General features: G+C 39.7%; 1 protein-coding gene across 1 annotated transcript in view; it reads right to left on the reverse strand.

Moving 5' to 3' along the window:
- The window catches only part of SEC23B (SEC23 homolog B, COPII coat complex component), a 53,057-nt gene that overhangs the window by 6,146 nt on the left and 28,492 nt on the right, over positions 1 to 18,419 (reverse strand). The window contains exons 11-18 of the mRNA XM_007948204.2: positions 18,114 to 18,203; positions 17,441 to 17,547; positions 15,188 to 15,341; positions 12,138 to 12,215; positions 7,795 to 7,956; positions 6,384 to 6,470; positions 3,316 to 3,471; positions 2,867 to 2,932 (exon numbers count right to left, since the gene is read on the reverse strand). Of these exons, the coding sequence (XP_007946395.1) occupies positions 2,867 to 2,932; positions 3,316 to 3,471; positions 6,384 to 6,470; positions 7,795 to 7,956; positions 12,138 to 12,215; positions 15,188 to 15,341; positions 17,441 to 17,547; positions 18,114 to 18,203 (900 nt within the window). The remainder of the gene's footprint in view (positions 1 to 2,866; positions 2,933 to 3,315; positions 3,472 to 6,383; positions 6,471 to 7,794; positions 7,957 to 12,137; positions 12,216 to 15,187; positions 15,342 to 17,440; positions 17,548 to 18,113; positions 18,204 to 18,419) is intronic.

Raw genomic sequence — 18,419 nt, forward strand, 5'->3', positions numbered from 1 at the left:
AAAAAATAATAATAAAAAAAAAACAAAACAGGGAAACTCAGCAATGACTAGTATACTCTAGCCAAATGTCAGAGAAAACTGTGGCTCTACACCCACCTGTGTCCATGCCAGCAAAGTCTAAATGAGAAGCCCAAATTTTACTCTTTCAAGAAAGTAATCAGGCACCCTAACATCCCCGCCAGGGTAGTATTAGAGAAGACCAAGTAGGGAGTTAAGTCTTCCCACCACCATGGTGTCAGTGGACACCATATGGAGACCTGGACTTCCACCCTCACGTGGCAGTAATGAGGTGCTCCTCTCTCTTCGCATTGTGTTGGTGTCAGAGGAGGCCTTGGGGAAAGTTAGGTCTTTTTCCACTGTCCTGTGGTAATAAGAAGTTCCCTCCACCTCGTGTGTCAACAGAGGTCAAGTGAAAAATCTGGACTCTCCCCTCCTCCTGGCAGTAATGAGTTGATGCCCCTTCCCCACCAGAGCAGTGTCACTGAAAGCCAGCTAACATAGCAGGTTTAAATAAGGTCCAAAGTCTAACAACACACACAAACATATCCAGGTTTCTATTGAAAATCAGTAGTCATACCAAGAACCAGGAAGATTTCAAATGAAATGAAAAATGACAATTAATAAATGACAACACTGAGATGACAAAGATGTTAGAATTATCTGGACATTTTAAAGCAGACGATGATAAAAAATACTTCAAAAAGCAATTACAAACATGCTTCAGGAAATAAACAAGAATAAAGAAAAATTAAATGGAAATTCAGAAGTTAAAAAATACAATAACCAAAATAAAAGCTCAGTGGATGGACTTACCAATAAAATAGAGACTGAGGAAAGACTCAATGAACTAGAAAACAGAATATAAGAAATTATCCAATGTGAACAATGGAGAGAAAAACAGACTGGAGGAAAAAAAAAAATGAAGAGGGTCACAGGAGTCTGCCATAAAAGATCTACCATTCATATCATCAGAATTCCAGAAAGAGAGGAGAAAGAGGGAGTAGCTGAAAAAGTATTAGATGAAATAATGGCTGAAAACTTCCCAAATCTGGCAAGACATAAACTTACATAATCAATAACTTAGGTGATATTTGGATACTGAAATTAAAAATAGGATACCATTTACAATTGCTCAAAATTAAATAAATAAGTAAGTAAATAATGTGAAAGCTACCCAGTGCTGATAAAAGAAACTAAAGCAGATTTAAATAAATGGAGAGATACACTGAGTTCATGGGTTCAAAGACTGAAAGATGTGAACTCTCTCCAAATTAATATATAAGTTTAATGCAGTTCCTGCCTGAGGCATTTGACTGCTAACCAGAAGGCTGGCAGTGCAAACCCACCAGCCACTCCTTGAAAGGAAGACTGGGCAATCTACTTCCGTAGAGATACCACCTCAGAAACCCAAGGAGGGGGGGGTTTGCTATGAGTCAGAAACAACAGCAGTGAGTTTGGCTTTTTATTTTCTTTTTAAATACATTATTCTAAAGTTTACATGAAAAGACAAAGGAACTAGAATAACTTAAACAATTTTTTAAAAGACCAGTAAAGTGCAAGAAATGAGTCTAGCCAATTTCAAGGTATGGTACTGATGGAGAGATGGACACACAGTTGAACAGAACACCCAAAACTTGACCCAGAGATATATGTCTAACTAATAGTATTTGACAATGATGTAACAGCAAGGAGATGGTGCCCAGCTACCACTGTTAAGCACTTGGAAATGGATCAGTGCAGGAGATCCTGCATAGAGTGGGAGAACAATGTGGAACAAAACTCAAAATCATAAAAAAGACCAGGCCTTCTGGTCTGATAGAGCCTGTGAGACTCCCTGAAACTATGGCCCCTAGTTACCCTACAGGTCTGGAATTGAACTCAGTCCTGTGGCTTCCAGCCAATAGACAGTCATACAGCATGAACATTTACATCTGGTAGACACACTCCTCAGAAGGATCAATAATGGGAGAACAGAAGAGCAGTATTTGCACAGGGAGACAGCTCAGAGGGCAGGAATACATGGGAAAGGACACATGGAAGAGGTAACTACAGGGAGGAAATAGAGCTGTTACATTGTGGAGAATTGCAGTCAATGTCGTGAAACAAAATGTGTATGAACTGTTACATGGAAAATGAATTTGCTCTGTAAAAAAAAAAGATGTAACAGCAATTCAATGGAGGAAAAAGTCTTTCAGCAAAGGCTGGAAAGCCAAGAGGAGGCAGAACAACAAACAAAAGACAGGCATATGAGTTGAACATTTATCTGAGGTAGACACACTCCTTGGAGAGAACAATCATGGGAGAAAGAAGGGCTGTGTATGCACAGGAAGACAGCTCAGGGGGCACGAGTGCATGGAGGGACAGACACAGGGAAGAGAGAACTGTCGGGAGGAAGTGGGAGAGGAGCTGTTGCATTGAGTTAAATTGTAGTCAATGTTATGAGACAAAGTGTATATGAATTGCTGTACGGAAAGTGAATTTGCTCTGTAAATTTTCACCCAAATCACAATTTAAAAATAATTAAAAAAAGAAGATGAGGCAGAACAAATAGCATAAGTAGATGTTTCTGCACTGTAATCTTAGGAGAAAGGAGGGAAAGGACTCAGGGTAATGCTGTGTCCAGAAGGAGAAATAAACAGAGGCATTCTGTCCTCTGGCCTGAACCTGTTGTATTATACTATGTATCGTGGAAGGGAGTCTATGCAGGAAGATCCCCAATTATGGCATTCGAAGCCTTTTTTTCCCAGCAAAATTTCAAGTTATTCTGTCTCTAGGGCCAAAACAGACAAATTTTTGTAAGATTTAAAATAAAATTTTTACAAATATAGCCTGGCTCCTCCCGCCAAAATACCTTACAATGTCTTACCTGTCCCCAAGCATACAGGTTATTGTGTGTCTGGGATGGGTTCACTTTGGATAAAAGGAATCGAGCCTTTAAAAAAAAAAAAAAAATCATGATTTCAAGAATAACACTATTATTAATATTAACGTATACAAAACAATAAGGAAAGTCTTTACAACATTTCTTTGGTTAAGACATAATTTTTTTACTGCATAGGAACCTATTTCTTTAGCTTAAGCCCACTGTTTCTTCATTTACTAGAAGTTCCTAAAACATGAAATATCTATTTTATTTTGGAAAATTCTCACTTTTGTATCAACATCCTTTATCCATTCATTTAAAAAGAAATCATATTGGAAGCTTACCTATATGTCAATTGTGTCACTACATAATATATTAACACATTGTTTGGATTTACAGCCATAAAATATATCTAAAAACAGAACATCAGAGCTAGAACTCTGCTCACTCACCTGACTGCCTCCATGTTCTGTATTAATATAACGTGGCATTGGGAAGCGTGCTTGCAGAATTTCTTGAGCATCGTCCAATGGTGCTTGCAGAAGATGCTTGAAGTTTTCATACTCAGGCATGTCCTGGTACCCAGCTTTACGCCACTGGGCTATGGTCTACACCAAAACAAACCAAAACTAATGACAGCCTTCACCTGGTATTCACTGAAACTTCTGACATCCTACCATCATAACCATCACCAAGGACTTGTTTCCAGTGAAGAAATCTGTGTCAAGAGTAGTAACTTTTAGTGGGAGAGCAGGGCAATATTAAGTCTCAGCCTCACAGGATAAAGAGGCTGCAAATTATCCCTGATCAGGAGGAGAAGTATGAATAAGTAAAGAGGATGCAGCAAGGACATGAGGACCTACCCAGAGTGGAGAATGCCTCTCCTAGGAAAATGGTGACCTTTGGCTAAAGTCACTAATAACTTATAGAATCATCATTCAGGTAAAATATATATGTATGTATTCAGTGAAGTACTAATGGAGCCAGACTCTCCAATCAAAATCTAGTTCTCTACATAATCAAGGCATTACTGGAAAAGTAACATCCTCTGGATTCTCTGGGGGGAGGTTTATGATGATAACATCACCCCAGTCTTCCCAGAAATGTCAAAGAAATCAATCACACTTCTCATCTCTTTCCTAACTGCATGTACCAACTAGTTAACAAAACCCTGTGGATTAGTTGTCCCAATTTCACTACTAGCACTTGATCTAGCCTCTCATTTCCAGACACCTAGTTTGGAAAGGGATTTGTTGGGTGCCTACAGATCCTCCACTTCCCTGTTTCTTCCTAAGAGTACACATACTGCCCCCTCCCTCAGTGTGAAGTGTCACTCACACCAGATGAAATCAACTCCATCCCCTGCTTCCTTGGGCCTTGAGTTGGGATACTCTTGGCAGGGGAGCAAACAGCAGATAAAAATTGTAAGAAAAGACGTATGAGTGTTAATTAGGCAGTGAGTAGAAAGCAATATAATAAACTGTGGAAAGTAAAGATTGATTTCCCAACTAGGCTAACCACTGTGTCTCATTCTCTTTCATACCCTTTAGCAACTAATCTAGGAAGTATTTTGTACACTGTGGTGGTTATGTTTTGTGTGTCAACTTGGCTAGGCATGGTTGAGTGGTTGGGCAGCTGGATGTAGTATTTCCCATGCTGAGACTGGTAATCAACTCCATGGTGGGATCTACTATGAGCAGCTGAGAGCTGCCTTTGGGTATGTGGTTTGCTTCCTATATATAAGGAGAAGTTTTGAGAATGGTCTCCAGCCTATGGCACACTTGGACGCTGCACGTAGCCATGCCATAGCTCAGCAGCCTGCTATGCTGCCGACCTTGGGACTTACAATGGACTTAAGTTAATGGCCTGCCGTGTGGATTGGTAATATCAGGACTGTGCCTTTTTACTTGTCAACCTTGGCGCTTCTCAGCCTCAGCAGCCAGCAGCTGTCTGAGTGAAGAAACACCTCTAGCTCCAGTGGGCTGGAAGCAGGAGTCAGAGCTGGATCTCAAGGTTGAGGAGGGCTTTCACCCAGCCACTAGACCCTGGCACTTTGAACTGGGACTTAAAGCCTCCAAATTGTAAGAATAAACTCCTGTTTGTTAAGGCCATCCCATTTGTTGTATATTTCTTGTCAGAGCAGCACCACATAACCAGAACATACACATTCTAATAAAAAAATATTTGTTCATTAATGTATCTTTATAATTCGTCTGAAGTGCTTTCATGTGTATTTTACAAGAAAATAAAAAATAATGGAATAAGAGGATGTAGGAAGTGTTCAATGTGTTTAAAATATTTACATGTTAAAAAAAAATGAACTGTTAATATGATATTAGAAAGGATGCTCTGTGACGCCTCCTTCTGCAGCCCACTTTCTTCTTGGAGTTCCCAGTACCATTTTTCAGGTCTTAATTTTTTGAGTGACTGGTGTTAATGCCCAAAAGCTAACTACAATCAGCAGATTTAAGAGCTTTTGGAGAGAGAGCTCTGGTGGTGCAGTGCCTAAGGCATTTGACTGCTAACCAGAAGGCTAGCAGTTCAAATCCACCAGCCACTCCTCGGAAGGAAGACTGGGCAATCTACTTCCGTAGAGATACTGCCTGGGAAACCCAAGGAGGGGTCACTATGGCCAGAAAAGACTTAAATGTAAATATATGAGCATATCTTCTGGACCACAGGGTAGGGAAGAATTTTTCAAGAAAAGTTCAAAAAGCATGATTTAAAAAAAAAAAAAAAAGTGCTTTTGGAAAGCAACAACGTCTTTATCTTCATCTTTAGGGCCCATCATCTGCACATGGAAGGCACTAAATAACTGTGTATAGGATCAAGGGCTGTGGTGGGAAATGTCTGTGTGAGGTGAACTGAGGGCAAAGAATCAGTCGGAACAGTAGCTGGTCAACTATATGCTCAATTAAAGGTTTTCCCCCATTCAGATGCAAGTAACTCAGAGGTGTCATTCTCTTTCTTAGGACATGAAGGTCTTTGAGAAGTAATGACTCATGTGAAAAATGTGCACACATACCTAAGTTTTTACATAATTTCAGGGGATTCAAGGAGCCCGTGAAGCCCAATCACAGCTATCTTACAGATCCACAGACCCAGAGTTATGTTCCCTGTACCATGTTATTTCAGGAGGGAAAAAATTTAGCCTCATATTTACTATAGTTTATGTCTAACATAACTCTGAAATGAGAAGATAGTAACGTGTATAAAAAAATTTGCTGAGAAAAGGAATGTTTATCTTTCTTGACAACTCAGAAAATAAATTATAGTGATTACAGTGATTTAAAAGGATAGTGTGAGATTTACTAATAATAGATATTAAAATTTATATATAAATACTCCATAGACTTGAAAAAGATTTTATTCATTAGAAAAAAAGCCAGAGAACTAATTTTAATAAACTGTAGCCTCTCTAAGCCTAAATTCTTATTTCAAATGTCATAAAATCTAAATTAATCAGTAAGAAGAAAGTAACAACAGTAAGGAAAAGATATGAATAATAATACAATCTTACCTCACCAAGATAGATGACAATTTGGAAGAAAGTATCCATTAGCAAAATCCTATCAGTTAAGATGCTGCTGCTATCCAAGAGGACAGGCTGAAGAAAAAGGGAGTAAGAGATGTGTTGATCTTCCCTCTGTCCCCACGATGGCTGCTCAAACCCCACAATCAGGTGTCAAGTGTGAGTGTCCACAGAACCAGCCAGGGATATATAAGTGGCCCAAGTTGGTTGTTCCCACCGTCCTCATGCCACACTCCTACTCTCTGGTCCCTTCCTTGGCAGTATTAAGTCTCAGCTTCATACTAGAAAGAGGCTCCAAATTACCCCTAGTCATTCATGAAGGGAGATCAATGACATTACTAGGAACCAAAAATCATTCCAATCATTCTCAGCTTTGTGCAAGAAATGTATCTTATCTAGCAGAGACATTTTCTCTCAAATCTACTAGAGCTGTAGATGAGAACAGGGGTATCTATATGAAAAAGAATAGTTTTTAATGTTTTAAAATTTCACTATGAAAAACAGTAGTAAATAGCAAAAAAATGGAAACAACTGAGGTGCCCAATAACAGAAGAATAAGCAAACTATGTACATACACACAACAGAATACTATGCAACACTAAAGAATAATGTAAAATCTGCAAAACATGTGCATGAACTTGGAGGACATTATGGTGAGTGAAATAAGTCAACCACAGAAAGACAGTATTACTTCATTTCACTGTAAAAAGTCAAGGAAAGATTTATATATGGAATGAAACTTTCTTTGTTGGTTACCAGAAATGGGACAGGAGGAGAGGGAACACTGCAAAAATAAAAATAATAAAGAAAGAAAAACAGTAATAAAAAAACTGACACTCATCAAGGAGCATTTGAAAATCTGTACCCCAGCACAACATGTATTTTGGTTTATGTCCATATAATTCTTCATTCTTGTAGGCTTTTTAAAACATAATTTAGAGAAGTTTGTGTTTTGATTCTTTCATACACATTTTTATACAAGGATTTATCTATTTTATAGTTATCTAAACTTTGTAAATATTTCTAGTTTACTCACTTACTTTCCTACTATTGAACATTTGGATTGTTTTCTAATTCTCTTTTGGTTCATTTACTGTTTCCCTGTACAAACCTTTTTCTGTAGGAATATTTTCAACAGATATATTTTAGACATGGAATACTGCATCAAACTGTATGAACAAACTGAAAAGTAGCTCCTATATATTTTGAAAAAACCTTAAATGTAATCTACCTTTTCCATAGATTAATAGTTTTATGTGTTTTGGCTTTTTTCTATGCACATTTTAAAAATTACTATAAAGACTCTTTTTATTTTTTAAAGTTTTCTTCTAAGAATAAATTTGCTAGAACAAACTACATCAGGTGATCATAATTCACAAAGAATTCTTGTAAAACCTACCTCTGGTGGCCCATGGAATGAATAAGAGTAGAGAATGGGCTGGATCATGATAAGAGACTGGGTTAGATCCTGTCGGGCAAAGTGATGCCTGTAATATGACGACTCATCAGGGCTGTTGTTAAACACTTGAAGGAATGGAGATCTTCTAAGATGGAACATGAACTGCATTTACAAAGGGAAAAAAAAAAAAGACAAATGCACATAGCTGCAACCTTCTTACATGTCCAGAGAATAGGCCTTCCTCAGATCTCTGAAACAGGGAAGACCCATACATTAAGAAACAAGGTCTATGGATATGTCAGAGCCTTCTATATGAAAGGGTGGAAACAAAAAAACACTTATTTCTCCAGTCTTGGGGCAGGCTCTGAAGATAGAATGTCTGCTTTCAGAGAGGTCACAGTCCAGCAGGGAGAGCCATAACCAAGGTGGCACAATAGGAGCCATGATACAGAAGGCAAAGGAAAGTACTTCTGGGGTGAGGTAGACATGGGGACAGCTGAAGCTACCTCCCAAAGCCATTGGTCTGAGGATATACCTTGAAAGACATATATGAGGAGGCCAAAGAGCCAGAGAGAAGGGAATTCCAGGCACTATAACAACAGCAAGTGAGCAGCTCAAAAACTCAGGACACAGGTTGAAGGGAGGGTACAAGGGAGTGAGAAACAAGTGACAATGCTGGAAAGGTGGATTTTTTAAGGATTAGAAGATAGGGGAGGCAGGCTCTTAAGGATTTTAAGCAGTGACAGATCAAAATTGTTCCTTGAAAAACTCTCTTTAGCAGTAGGGAGGAGAGTAGAAGCAATGGGCCCAACCTCAGAGAGGAAGACTGGTTGTTACCTACTGTTATAATCATAGTTTTCATGGCTTAAACATGCCAGGCTGGTCCTGCATCAAGGCCTCTGCACCTGCCATTTCTTCTGCCTAGAGTGTCCCACCATCCCTGATGGTACCATGGCTGGCTTCTTCCCATCACTGGGTCTCAGGCCTACCTTGACTTCTCCTCTCCCTCAGACCTAATGTGGTTGCTCGTCCCAGGTCACTATCTGAAGAACCTGTTTTTACCACTATTTAAAATTATTTTTTACTTCTAAGCTTCATAACATCAGTGGCCTTACCTGACTTGTAGCCATGTCATCCACACTGTCTGACATGGGGGTGCCTGAGAAATGTGCCGAGTACCTAAAGCCAGGTGAGAACTGAGGAGAGCCTGACTAAAGCAGGGGCAGCAGGGACAGAGGATTCAGGACATACAGTAAGGGACTATATTTCTAGAATATGGGTAATGTTCTAGAAATATAGTACTTTTCAGAGGTCAGACTCTACCACGGATATTGAGTTCAGGTCTAGGAATGGTATTCTCAGTGCGCAAGAGTTATGAAACCAATTCACAGGAAGAACAGATAAAGAGCTTAGAAAAGAGATCTGGTAAGCATATATTAGGAATTCTCAAAGCATATATTTTGGAGAGGAATTCATCTTTTTCTTTGTATCTCAGATGACAGAAGAGTGTGTGTGGGAAGAGGGGGAGGCAGGCTTTTGGTTCACTCCAGAATTGCCAAAACATGAAAACAAGGTCCCTTGAGAACTATAAAGCTTCCTGAGATTCCAAATATTAAATCATAGATTCTTAAATAATAATAATGGCTTACATTCAATGAACCTATGTGCAAGGCACTAGCCTATGCACTCATAAGGATTATTTAATCCTTCCAGTGGTTGAAGACATTGGGTTCTTACAGATCAGGAAACTGAGGCACAGAGTGGGTAAACAACTTCCCCAAGGTCATCTAGCTTCTAAGTAGCAGGGCTGGGACTCTAACCCAAGCTGTCTGGCTACACAGACAGGCTCCTAACCTTTACCCCAGAATGCCTCCAAAAGAACAATTCTAGAAACCATCTCATTTGGTGTTTTTCAAACTGTGCTCAGAATCTTAGCAAATCTTCAGTTCCCTGGGGGAGAGGGGACATGGCAGAATCCAGGGAAGCTAGATTGGTATGTGGGAAGGACCCAGAGCCTTCTTCCTATGCATGGCCAGAACAGAACCAAGTCTGGCTACTTTACATGTTGGCTTTTGAGGGAGGGGCCCTCTCAAACAGAGGAATCCATGGTTTTTAAAAAACTGCAAACCTTCTGGAGATCAACTCCTTCCTTCTAAAAAAAAAGGAAACCAAAATTCCAGGGATTCAGGACCTCATCCAAGATCAGCAGCAGCAAAGCCAGTGCTAGAACAGTGCTCTTATTCTGGCCAGTCCAAGGCTCTGTCCACAACACTACAGTGCCTCAATTGCTCAGGCAGGGGATGGAAGGGTGTGAATCAGGGACCACAGGAGCCCCATGCTGGGCCAGGAGTCAAATGAGGTAACCTCTGAAGCCCCTTGTAGTCCTGATCATCTGCACCATACAAATTCCTAAGTGAAATCTGAGGACACTTCTCAAAGTGAGTACTCTAAAGGACAATACACACTTGGGTATATAAGCTCTCACCAGTTTATTTAAAAATGAGGTTTATAGAGGTGATCGTCGTACAAGGTGAACGTAGTTAATGTCACTGAATTGGTACAGGCAAAAAATAGCTGAAGTGTTTTGTTACACACATTTCACCACAATAACAATTTAAAAACTGACAACAAAAAATAAAAAAAGGTTTTGCCTCTATTTATTCTTCAAACGGAAAGGAAAAAAAGTTGAGTTTGCTTCCATCTCTGAAAACATTGTGTCTGGAAAGTCTAACCTAAGAATCTCGTGCTTGAGCTGTAGAGTTGGCTCACATTTACAAAGTGCTTAGCACATGCCTGACACCATGCTAAACACTTGGTAGTCCTGAGCTCATGCAACCCTTACACCCACCCAATGAGCTAAGCTCTATTTTCTCACTTATAAAGATGGATGGCGGTTCAGAAACAGGAAATAAACAAATCTATGGCTCCATCCAGTGCTCCATCCACTTCTCTCTCTCCTTTCCCTTGTATGATGCTCTCAAATGTATGGTTTTATGAGTACTACAACTATTTACATGATGCAGTATAATAACCTCCAGGTATATAAGCAACCTCTTTTTATTGCACTTTGCTGTATTACACTTCACAGATACCACATTTATTTTTACAAATTGAAGGTCTGAAGCAACTCGCCTTTGAACAGTCTATCAGCATCCTATTTCCAATAGCATGTGCTCACTTCATGTTTCTGTGTCAATCTGGTAATTTTCATAATACATCAGACTTTCTCATAATGCTACTGCATACTTAACAGTCTACAGTATAGCATAAACATCACTTGTATCAGCACTGGGAAAACAAAAATTTTTGTGACTTGCTTTATTACAATACTGGCTTCACTGCAGTGGTCTGAAAAATGAATCTACAATATCCACGAGGTATGCCTCTAACTATTATGTATCATATTAACTGTGGATTTGTCTTGTTATATTCATCTTCCTGTGTGCTTAACTTTCTTGGTATGTTGCTGAGGTAACTGTTTACCCACAGCATCCGTAAACAGATTTTATTCATGGTCTTATGGCAATAATCCTATTTTGCCTTTTTATGAAAATTTACGTACTTCTTTTCTCCCTTGAATGTCAGCAGTGCGGTAGTTAAGGCTGTGTGTCAACGCGGCTGGACCTGGTTGAGTGGCTGGGCAGCTGATGTAGTATTCCCTATGATAAGTCAGGTAATCAACTCCATGGTGGAATCTACTATGAGCAGCTGAGGGATGCAGTCTCCTTTCTCTACACAAGGAGAAGCCTTGGGAACAGTCTCTAGCTTTTGGCACCCTTGAACCCTGCATGTAGCCGAGTCCTCATTCAGTAGCCTGCCATACTCTGCCGATCTTGGGACTTTCAATGGACTTGAATCAATGGTCTGTCATATGGTTTTGTAATATTGGAAATGTACCTTTTTACTTGTCAACCTTGGGTTTGTTAGCCTCAGCAGCCAACAGCTGTCTGAGTAAAGAAAAACCTCTAGTTTCAGTGGGCCAGGAGCAAGAGGCAGAGCTGAAGCCCAAGGTCGAGAGGCTTTCACCAAGCCCCTAGAGCCTGGCATTTTGAACTTGGACTCCTGGCCTCCAAAATTTAAGAATAAACTCCTGTTTGTTAAAACCATCCCACTTGTGGTATTTTCTGTTAAAGCAGCACAGAGGTAACCAGAATAAGCAGTATTCCCCTATTTTGGTCTTCTGTAGGGCTTAAGGTCCTGTCTACCACAGAAATGTAACATGTGTACTGAATTCAACAATTTTTATCACCTGTAGGTTGAGTTTCAAAACAGAATCTTCACTTTACCTTTAGAATAGTTTTATTTCTATTTCTATAGCTACTTCACAAACCTATATTGCTTACCTGAGGATATAGAGAGAAGGAATCTGATAATCTAAAAGAAGTGGGGTCTTCTTTGTTATACTGTCCAAATTTCTGACACTGGTGAAAACAAACAAAGCAAAGTTAGTGTCACTGGAAAAATCCTTAGAATAAGAGATCTACATTTGAATCTCAACTTCGCCACTTCCTAACTGTGTATTCCAGACCAGCACTCCTCAAGCATGACCAGGCAGACAACTCATCTGAGAGTCTTATTACAAGCAGATTTTGATTTAGTAAATCTGGGGAGGGGCTAGAAATTGCATTTCCAAATACACTCCAGGCAATGCTGGTCCAAAAACTGCTGAGTGTCGAGGGGCTAGAGGAGCTCTCTCTAGAACATCTTCCATACGAAAACCCTCTAAGACCACAAGATACTAGCAATTATAGATAAATCTCAATGTTCTCACATGCCATAATTCATTTCTTCTTCCTGTCAGTGGTGTATTATTGAACCACAGTGTTTACCCTTCCTGTCTTTATTTCCAATCACACATTTCTTCCAGCTAGTATAGAATTACGTTGTGTACCTTTTTGTTATCAAATCTAATGTCATTTTAGATTCAAGAATACATCTCATCTTTCTGAACACTCTAGCAGCATGAGCCAAGTGACTCCTCACATTGTTTGAAACTCCTTCAGAGGCTATGTTATCACTTTCCTATTTCTTGCCATTCTCTGCCTCTTCAACAGCTCCTTATCCACCTCTTCTTCTCTCCTAACCATGAATTCCTCAGGTTAGTTCTTAGCCCGTTACTCCCATTCTCACTGCTTTGGCTACAAATGAACATTAGAACCACACTGTTGTCGTTGTTGTTATGTGACATCGAGTTGGACCCGACTCATAGCAACCCCTCCTTGGGTTTCCGAGGCAGTATCACTGTGGAAGTAGATTGCCCAACCTTCCTTCCAAGGAGTGGCTGGTAGATTTGAACCGCCAGCCTTCTGGTTAGCAGTCAAGTGCCTTAGATACTACACTATCAGAGAACCACACTAGTACTATACAAATACCTCCCCTGCATGTCCAGTGCTGACCTCTGAGTTCTCATCCTAGACTTCCACCTTGGACACACTTAGGCAAGTTCACATTCAACATATCAAAAACAAAACAACAATGAAAAAAACTATTAATCTCCTCCTACCCTAAAGTTGCTTCCTCTCCTTTCCATTTTCTATCTGTCAATATCACCACCATTCCTGCAGTTATTCACTCTTGAAACTGGAGTCGATATTGACTTTTTGTATTTTGATTCCACTTACAGTCATTTCACCAAGTTTATAAATTCTTTTCTCAGTGCATAATCCTGATTCCAAATCTTACCCCCTCCACCCATTTCTACTGCTACTACCCTACTTTCAACTCCCCTGGACTTGCAAAATGCTCCATCAGTCTCCATAGCAGTAGTCCTTTCTCCCTCCAATTAATCTTCTATAGGGACGTTAAATGTAAGCAAAGGTTTCTTGCTAATGTCGCATTGTTGCTTAAGAGTTAATACCTAAATCTTATCTCTCTAACCATAAGGCACTGACTTAGCTTTAACATTAAAGTTACTTTCCAATGCACACCCTGAATCTAGGAACAGTAGTTACACTCCAAGGGTCCCAGCTGAAGCCAAAGTACTGCTACCTCCCCTCCACTTGTCTGTGCCATGCCTGACTCTTGGCAAGATTTGTCTTCTCCTGTCCCATTAGCCTATCTATTCTTTTTAAAGATTTGATTCACAGCTCACTTCCCACAGAAAGTCATGTTGATGCTCTGTTGTAGTTCTTTCTTCCCTTTGAAATATTAGAGAAGCAGTTTTCAAATAACGTTTGGCATGTTAATGTTCCCCAGAAAAATGGTTCTGTGAGATGAGAGGGAAAATACGGTTGAACAAAGTTAAACAGTCTTTCTTACTGGATTTTACACTGCCTTGGATTATGAATGCATGCTGAGAGTCTCCTGCAAGGTAAGACTGTGCAGTGGGCCGATTCTGAGTTATTGCCACTCAGCTCTAAATTCATCCCTTTTGCTTGCTGTGAAATGGATCTAGGCCCTTTTGCTTTTTCTGGAAATTGTTAGGTTTCCTTTCCCAACTAGCACAATGTTAAACTTTATCAATAGAGGGTGCTGGAAAGACACTGCTAGAAGGAAGCGTGTGCTTCTAGTTCCAGTGCACTCACTCAGTAGCATCCCCAATGCCCAACTCCTGGGGCACCCAGCAGCAGCCCCTATGTGCTCTGGTAGGGTACTTCCCCATGAACAACTTTTCTCAGTATGCCAGAGGGTTGATTTTCACAAGTTCTAGAGGGTGAATTGCTAGCAAATTCCTCTGGCACGGCACCATGGCAACTTCTCGGCTGTTCAGTGAGCCATGACTGCGTCCTCCCAACAAGGTCTGGAGCCGTCCACAGTGAAGAAAGGCTGGTGTCTATCTCAGCCCAAGGAGTACTGTCTGTCATTACACCTGCTATTCCTATATTCTTTAGAGTTCTCCGTACTTCTTATTAGCCAGTTCTTGTTAACCAAATCCCCTATTATAGGAATTCTTTACATTAGTGTTTTCCTGTTAAAATCACTGTGTGGTTTCTCCTTTCTTGGTAGATCCAGATTGATACAAGGGGTCTCCCCGTAAACTCACTGAGCCGTGGAGCCATATTTAAAGAAACATCTAGCCTGAAGGGAAAACACAGGATAACATCTAGCCTGAAGGGAAAATACAGGATCACTGTATTCATAACGCGACTGTCTAATTCAAGTCTCAACATGCAGATCTGCAACAGTTCCCAATGTTCTGTTTAAGTTGTTTCTCCCCAAACATAACATAAAGCCCTTGAAAACAAACACATTATTTAATACTTCTTTCATATCACTCTCACAATGTCCAGTATTTGGCATAAGGTAAGTAACTCATAAATTCTTGCTGAGTGTATAAAATATAGGTTTTAGTGACAGTTTTCTGTTAATATAAGTACTGCAGAGCTTGAAGGGGAAAAAAAAAAAAGTAGTGCAGAGACCAAGAATAAACCTAAAACTATTCTCCCAAATTTACCAGTCTGATGAGTTGTCGATCCAGCCACCGGAGGACATCAGGCCCCTCCTCCGACTCTGCTCGGAATACTCCAAGCCGTGCCATCAACACTGCCGCAGCCTCCTGGTCAAATGCTGCTTCAATGTGCTGAAGCTGACTTTGTGCATCTGCCCAACTAACAATTCCAGAGTTAGCACCATACTTAGATTCAGAGGTGGTGAGAAACACAGGTCAACTTTTAAATAAAGAATTATAAACCCTGTTTCTTTATGTAAAGTAAAATAGATCTGAACCTGCATTTTCTTTAAAGAATCACAAGATAATTTCTTCCATATAATTTCATTTACCCTCATGTCTCTGAAGGCTATAGCCTCAAAAGAGAAAAGAGAAATTCCCAATGATCCAGAAGAGACCATGAAAGGAGACACTCAGTACCTAAGTCCCAATCCAGGGTTCTTTCCTCTAGGTCAATGTTACAGACTGCTGTCGATTTGACTCATAGCAACCCTTCCTTAGGTTTTCAAGGTGGTATCTCTACAGAAGTAGATTGTCCAATCTTCCTTCCAAGGAGTGACTGGTGGATTTGAACCACCAGCCTTCTGGTTAGCAGTCAAATGCCTTAGGCACTATGCCACCAGAGCTCTCATGTTACAGAAATCTAAATGTTTACAAATTTATAAAATGCCTTCCCAGCATCATATCCATGGTAAAAAGAACTAGTACATATACGAAAGCATTCTAGATGAAGAAGGACAGCATGCACAAAGCTAAAAGAGACCAGAAACAGGTATGTGTAACAAACCTAGTAACAATCACATCTAAAATACATAGAATCCCTGCAAATCAATCAGCAGAAATGTATCACAGAAGAAATATATTTGGCCAATAAACATGACAAAAGGCTCAACCCATCTATAAATAGGAAAATACAAATTAAAGGAAACTATCCCTCCTTATTTGCATTTCAAAAACTGATATATCCATTGTTAATGAGGAGACAGGGCACTCTCCTTACAATACTGGAGAGAAAACAAATCAGTTTTCCAGAAGAATACAGTTTTGTAATATCCAAAATTTTACTTCTACAATGTAGCTGTGAAAAAATATTCATGTACACGAAGACCTAAAGATGGAAATGCAGCAGTGAAGAGAGGGAAGAAAGAAGTAATCTGAAATGTCCATTATAAGGGGTGGTACATTAAACCATGCAATATTATAGTCATTAAATGAAGGAGATATAGTCTTATATGTACTGGCATAGAAAGATGTCCTTGGCACATTACAGAGAAAAGCAAACTGAAGAACAAAACATATGATCCCTTTAATGTAAGAAAAAAAAAAAAAAAAATGTATGTGTGTGTAAACACACACACACACAAAAACATACGCACATGTATAGGAACTCTAGTGGCATAACGCCTAAGGCATTTGACTGCTAATCAGAAGGCTGCCATGGTTCAAACCCACCAGCCACTCCTCAGAAGAAAATTGGGCAATCTACTTCCACAGTGATACTGCCTCAGAAACCCAAGGAGGGGTCACTGTGAGTCAGTTCCAACTGGACAGCAGTGCATTTAGTTGGTTTTTATGCACATATATACATGTACATATATATTATATAGGGAGCTCTGGTAGCATAGTGGCTAAGGCACTTGACTGCTAACCAGAAGGCTGGTGGTTCAAATCCACCAGCCACTCCTCGGAAGGAAGATAGGGCAATCTACTTCCGTAGTGATACTGCCTCAGAAACCCAAGGAGGGGTCGCTCTGAGTCGGGTCTGACTCGATGGCACATAACAACAACAACAACAACATATATTATACATGTGTGTACATACATAAACACACACACACACACACACATATATGGTATATAACTATACAGAAAGTAGGTTATAAAGTTAAATACCAGTACAGTAGTAGCTTTACTTCGAGGAGAATGAGTGAAAAGACCCATTCTTTATGTACTTATGTGTTACATGAGTCTTTTACAAGGAGGATATACTTATGAGCTATACATGATAAATAAAAGCATGACAAAGAATTTTTAATCAACTATATTCCTACTGAAAGATGATTCCTCTAGGCAAATACCCACATGCCCAACTTGCTTAGACAACTAATGCCTCCACCTTCTCCTCAGGTCAAATAAATCAGTAAAGACTGGTAAGAACCATTTGAAGAAATTATAAAGACAAACTAATAGATGCTAAAATCTCTCTTCAAAGGAAAAACATGTCAGTGGCTCAACAGAGAAGAAACAGGGACTGCTCACTTTCGGGCGATGGTGGTAACCCGGATGCGTCTCTGGGTGCTGGAGTGTTGATACTGAGTAACAAACTGGATGGCACCTCTGCCTCCTTGGGGGATTGGGGCATTGTGCTGCATGAAAGAGTCCACACACACTGTTACTGTTACAGGAATGATGCAAATACAAGCTATCCACAAAGCCCTGGTGTGTTCTTCCTAAAAAACTGACCCAGAGATAATAGTATCGTTCTTTTTGAATGATACACTTAGAATGGATTGATGGATGGACAGAGACAATATAGAAAATGTTAACTGTAGAATCTAAGTAGGAAGTATATAGGTGCTCACAGTACAATTCTTTCCATTTTTCTGTATGTTCAAAATTTTTCACAATAAAATACTGGGGAATAAAGCAACACACTAAAAATATCACCAATATTATGAGGGCTGTAAATGTATATTGGCCTTCTAATGACCTTGTCAGTTCAACAATAAAGTGACAGAGGCAATTTGCTACCTGACTCCGATGAAACTCTGGAAGGAATAAAAAAGACTATGTTCATGTTAGCCTGGCATCAAGCCTAATATGATCCTAATGCATCACCAGTCTGTGGAGAAAGTAATCAGAGACCACCAGTTTGTAATAAATTAGGAAATATAACATTAAGACATGAATACACTTAATGAAGCCAACTCACCTGATTGACTACTTCAAAGTAGATACCAAATGTTGATGTAGGATCCAGGCCACAGATTTTCCACTGACTCGTACCACCAACACCAAGCTCCTGCGGTGGTAAGAGCAATTAGGAAAAAAACAGAAACAAAGACAACCCCTAATAGCCTGATTGTGGCAGGCTATTACAATCTCATCCTGGATGAAAATTTAACTGAAATGCTTACTGAAAAAAGTATAATTATAGACAGCTTCTGATTATCTGCATGTGGACCAATTTTCATTATATCACAAAAAATACATTTGTAACATATGTGTGTGTGTGTGT

This window comes from Orycteropus afer, unplaced genomic scaffold (genome assembly GCF_000298275.1).
Source record: "Orycteropus afer afer isolate SDZICR_OR568_19922 unplaced genomic scaffold, OryAfe1.0 scaffold00208, whole genome shotgun sequence".
Classification (NCBI taxonomy): domain Eukaryota; kingdom Metazoa; phylum Chordata; class Mammalia; order Tubulidentata; family Orycteropodidae; genus Orycteropus; species Orycteropus afer.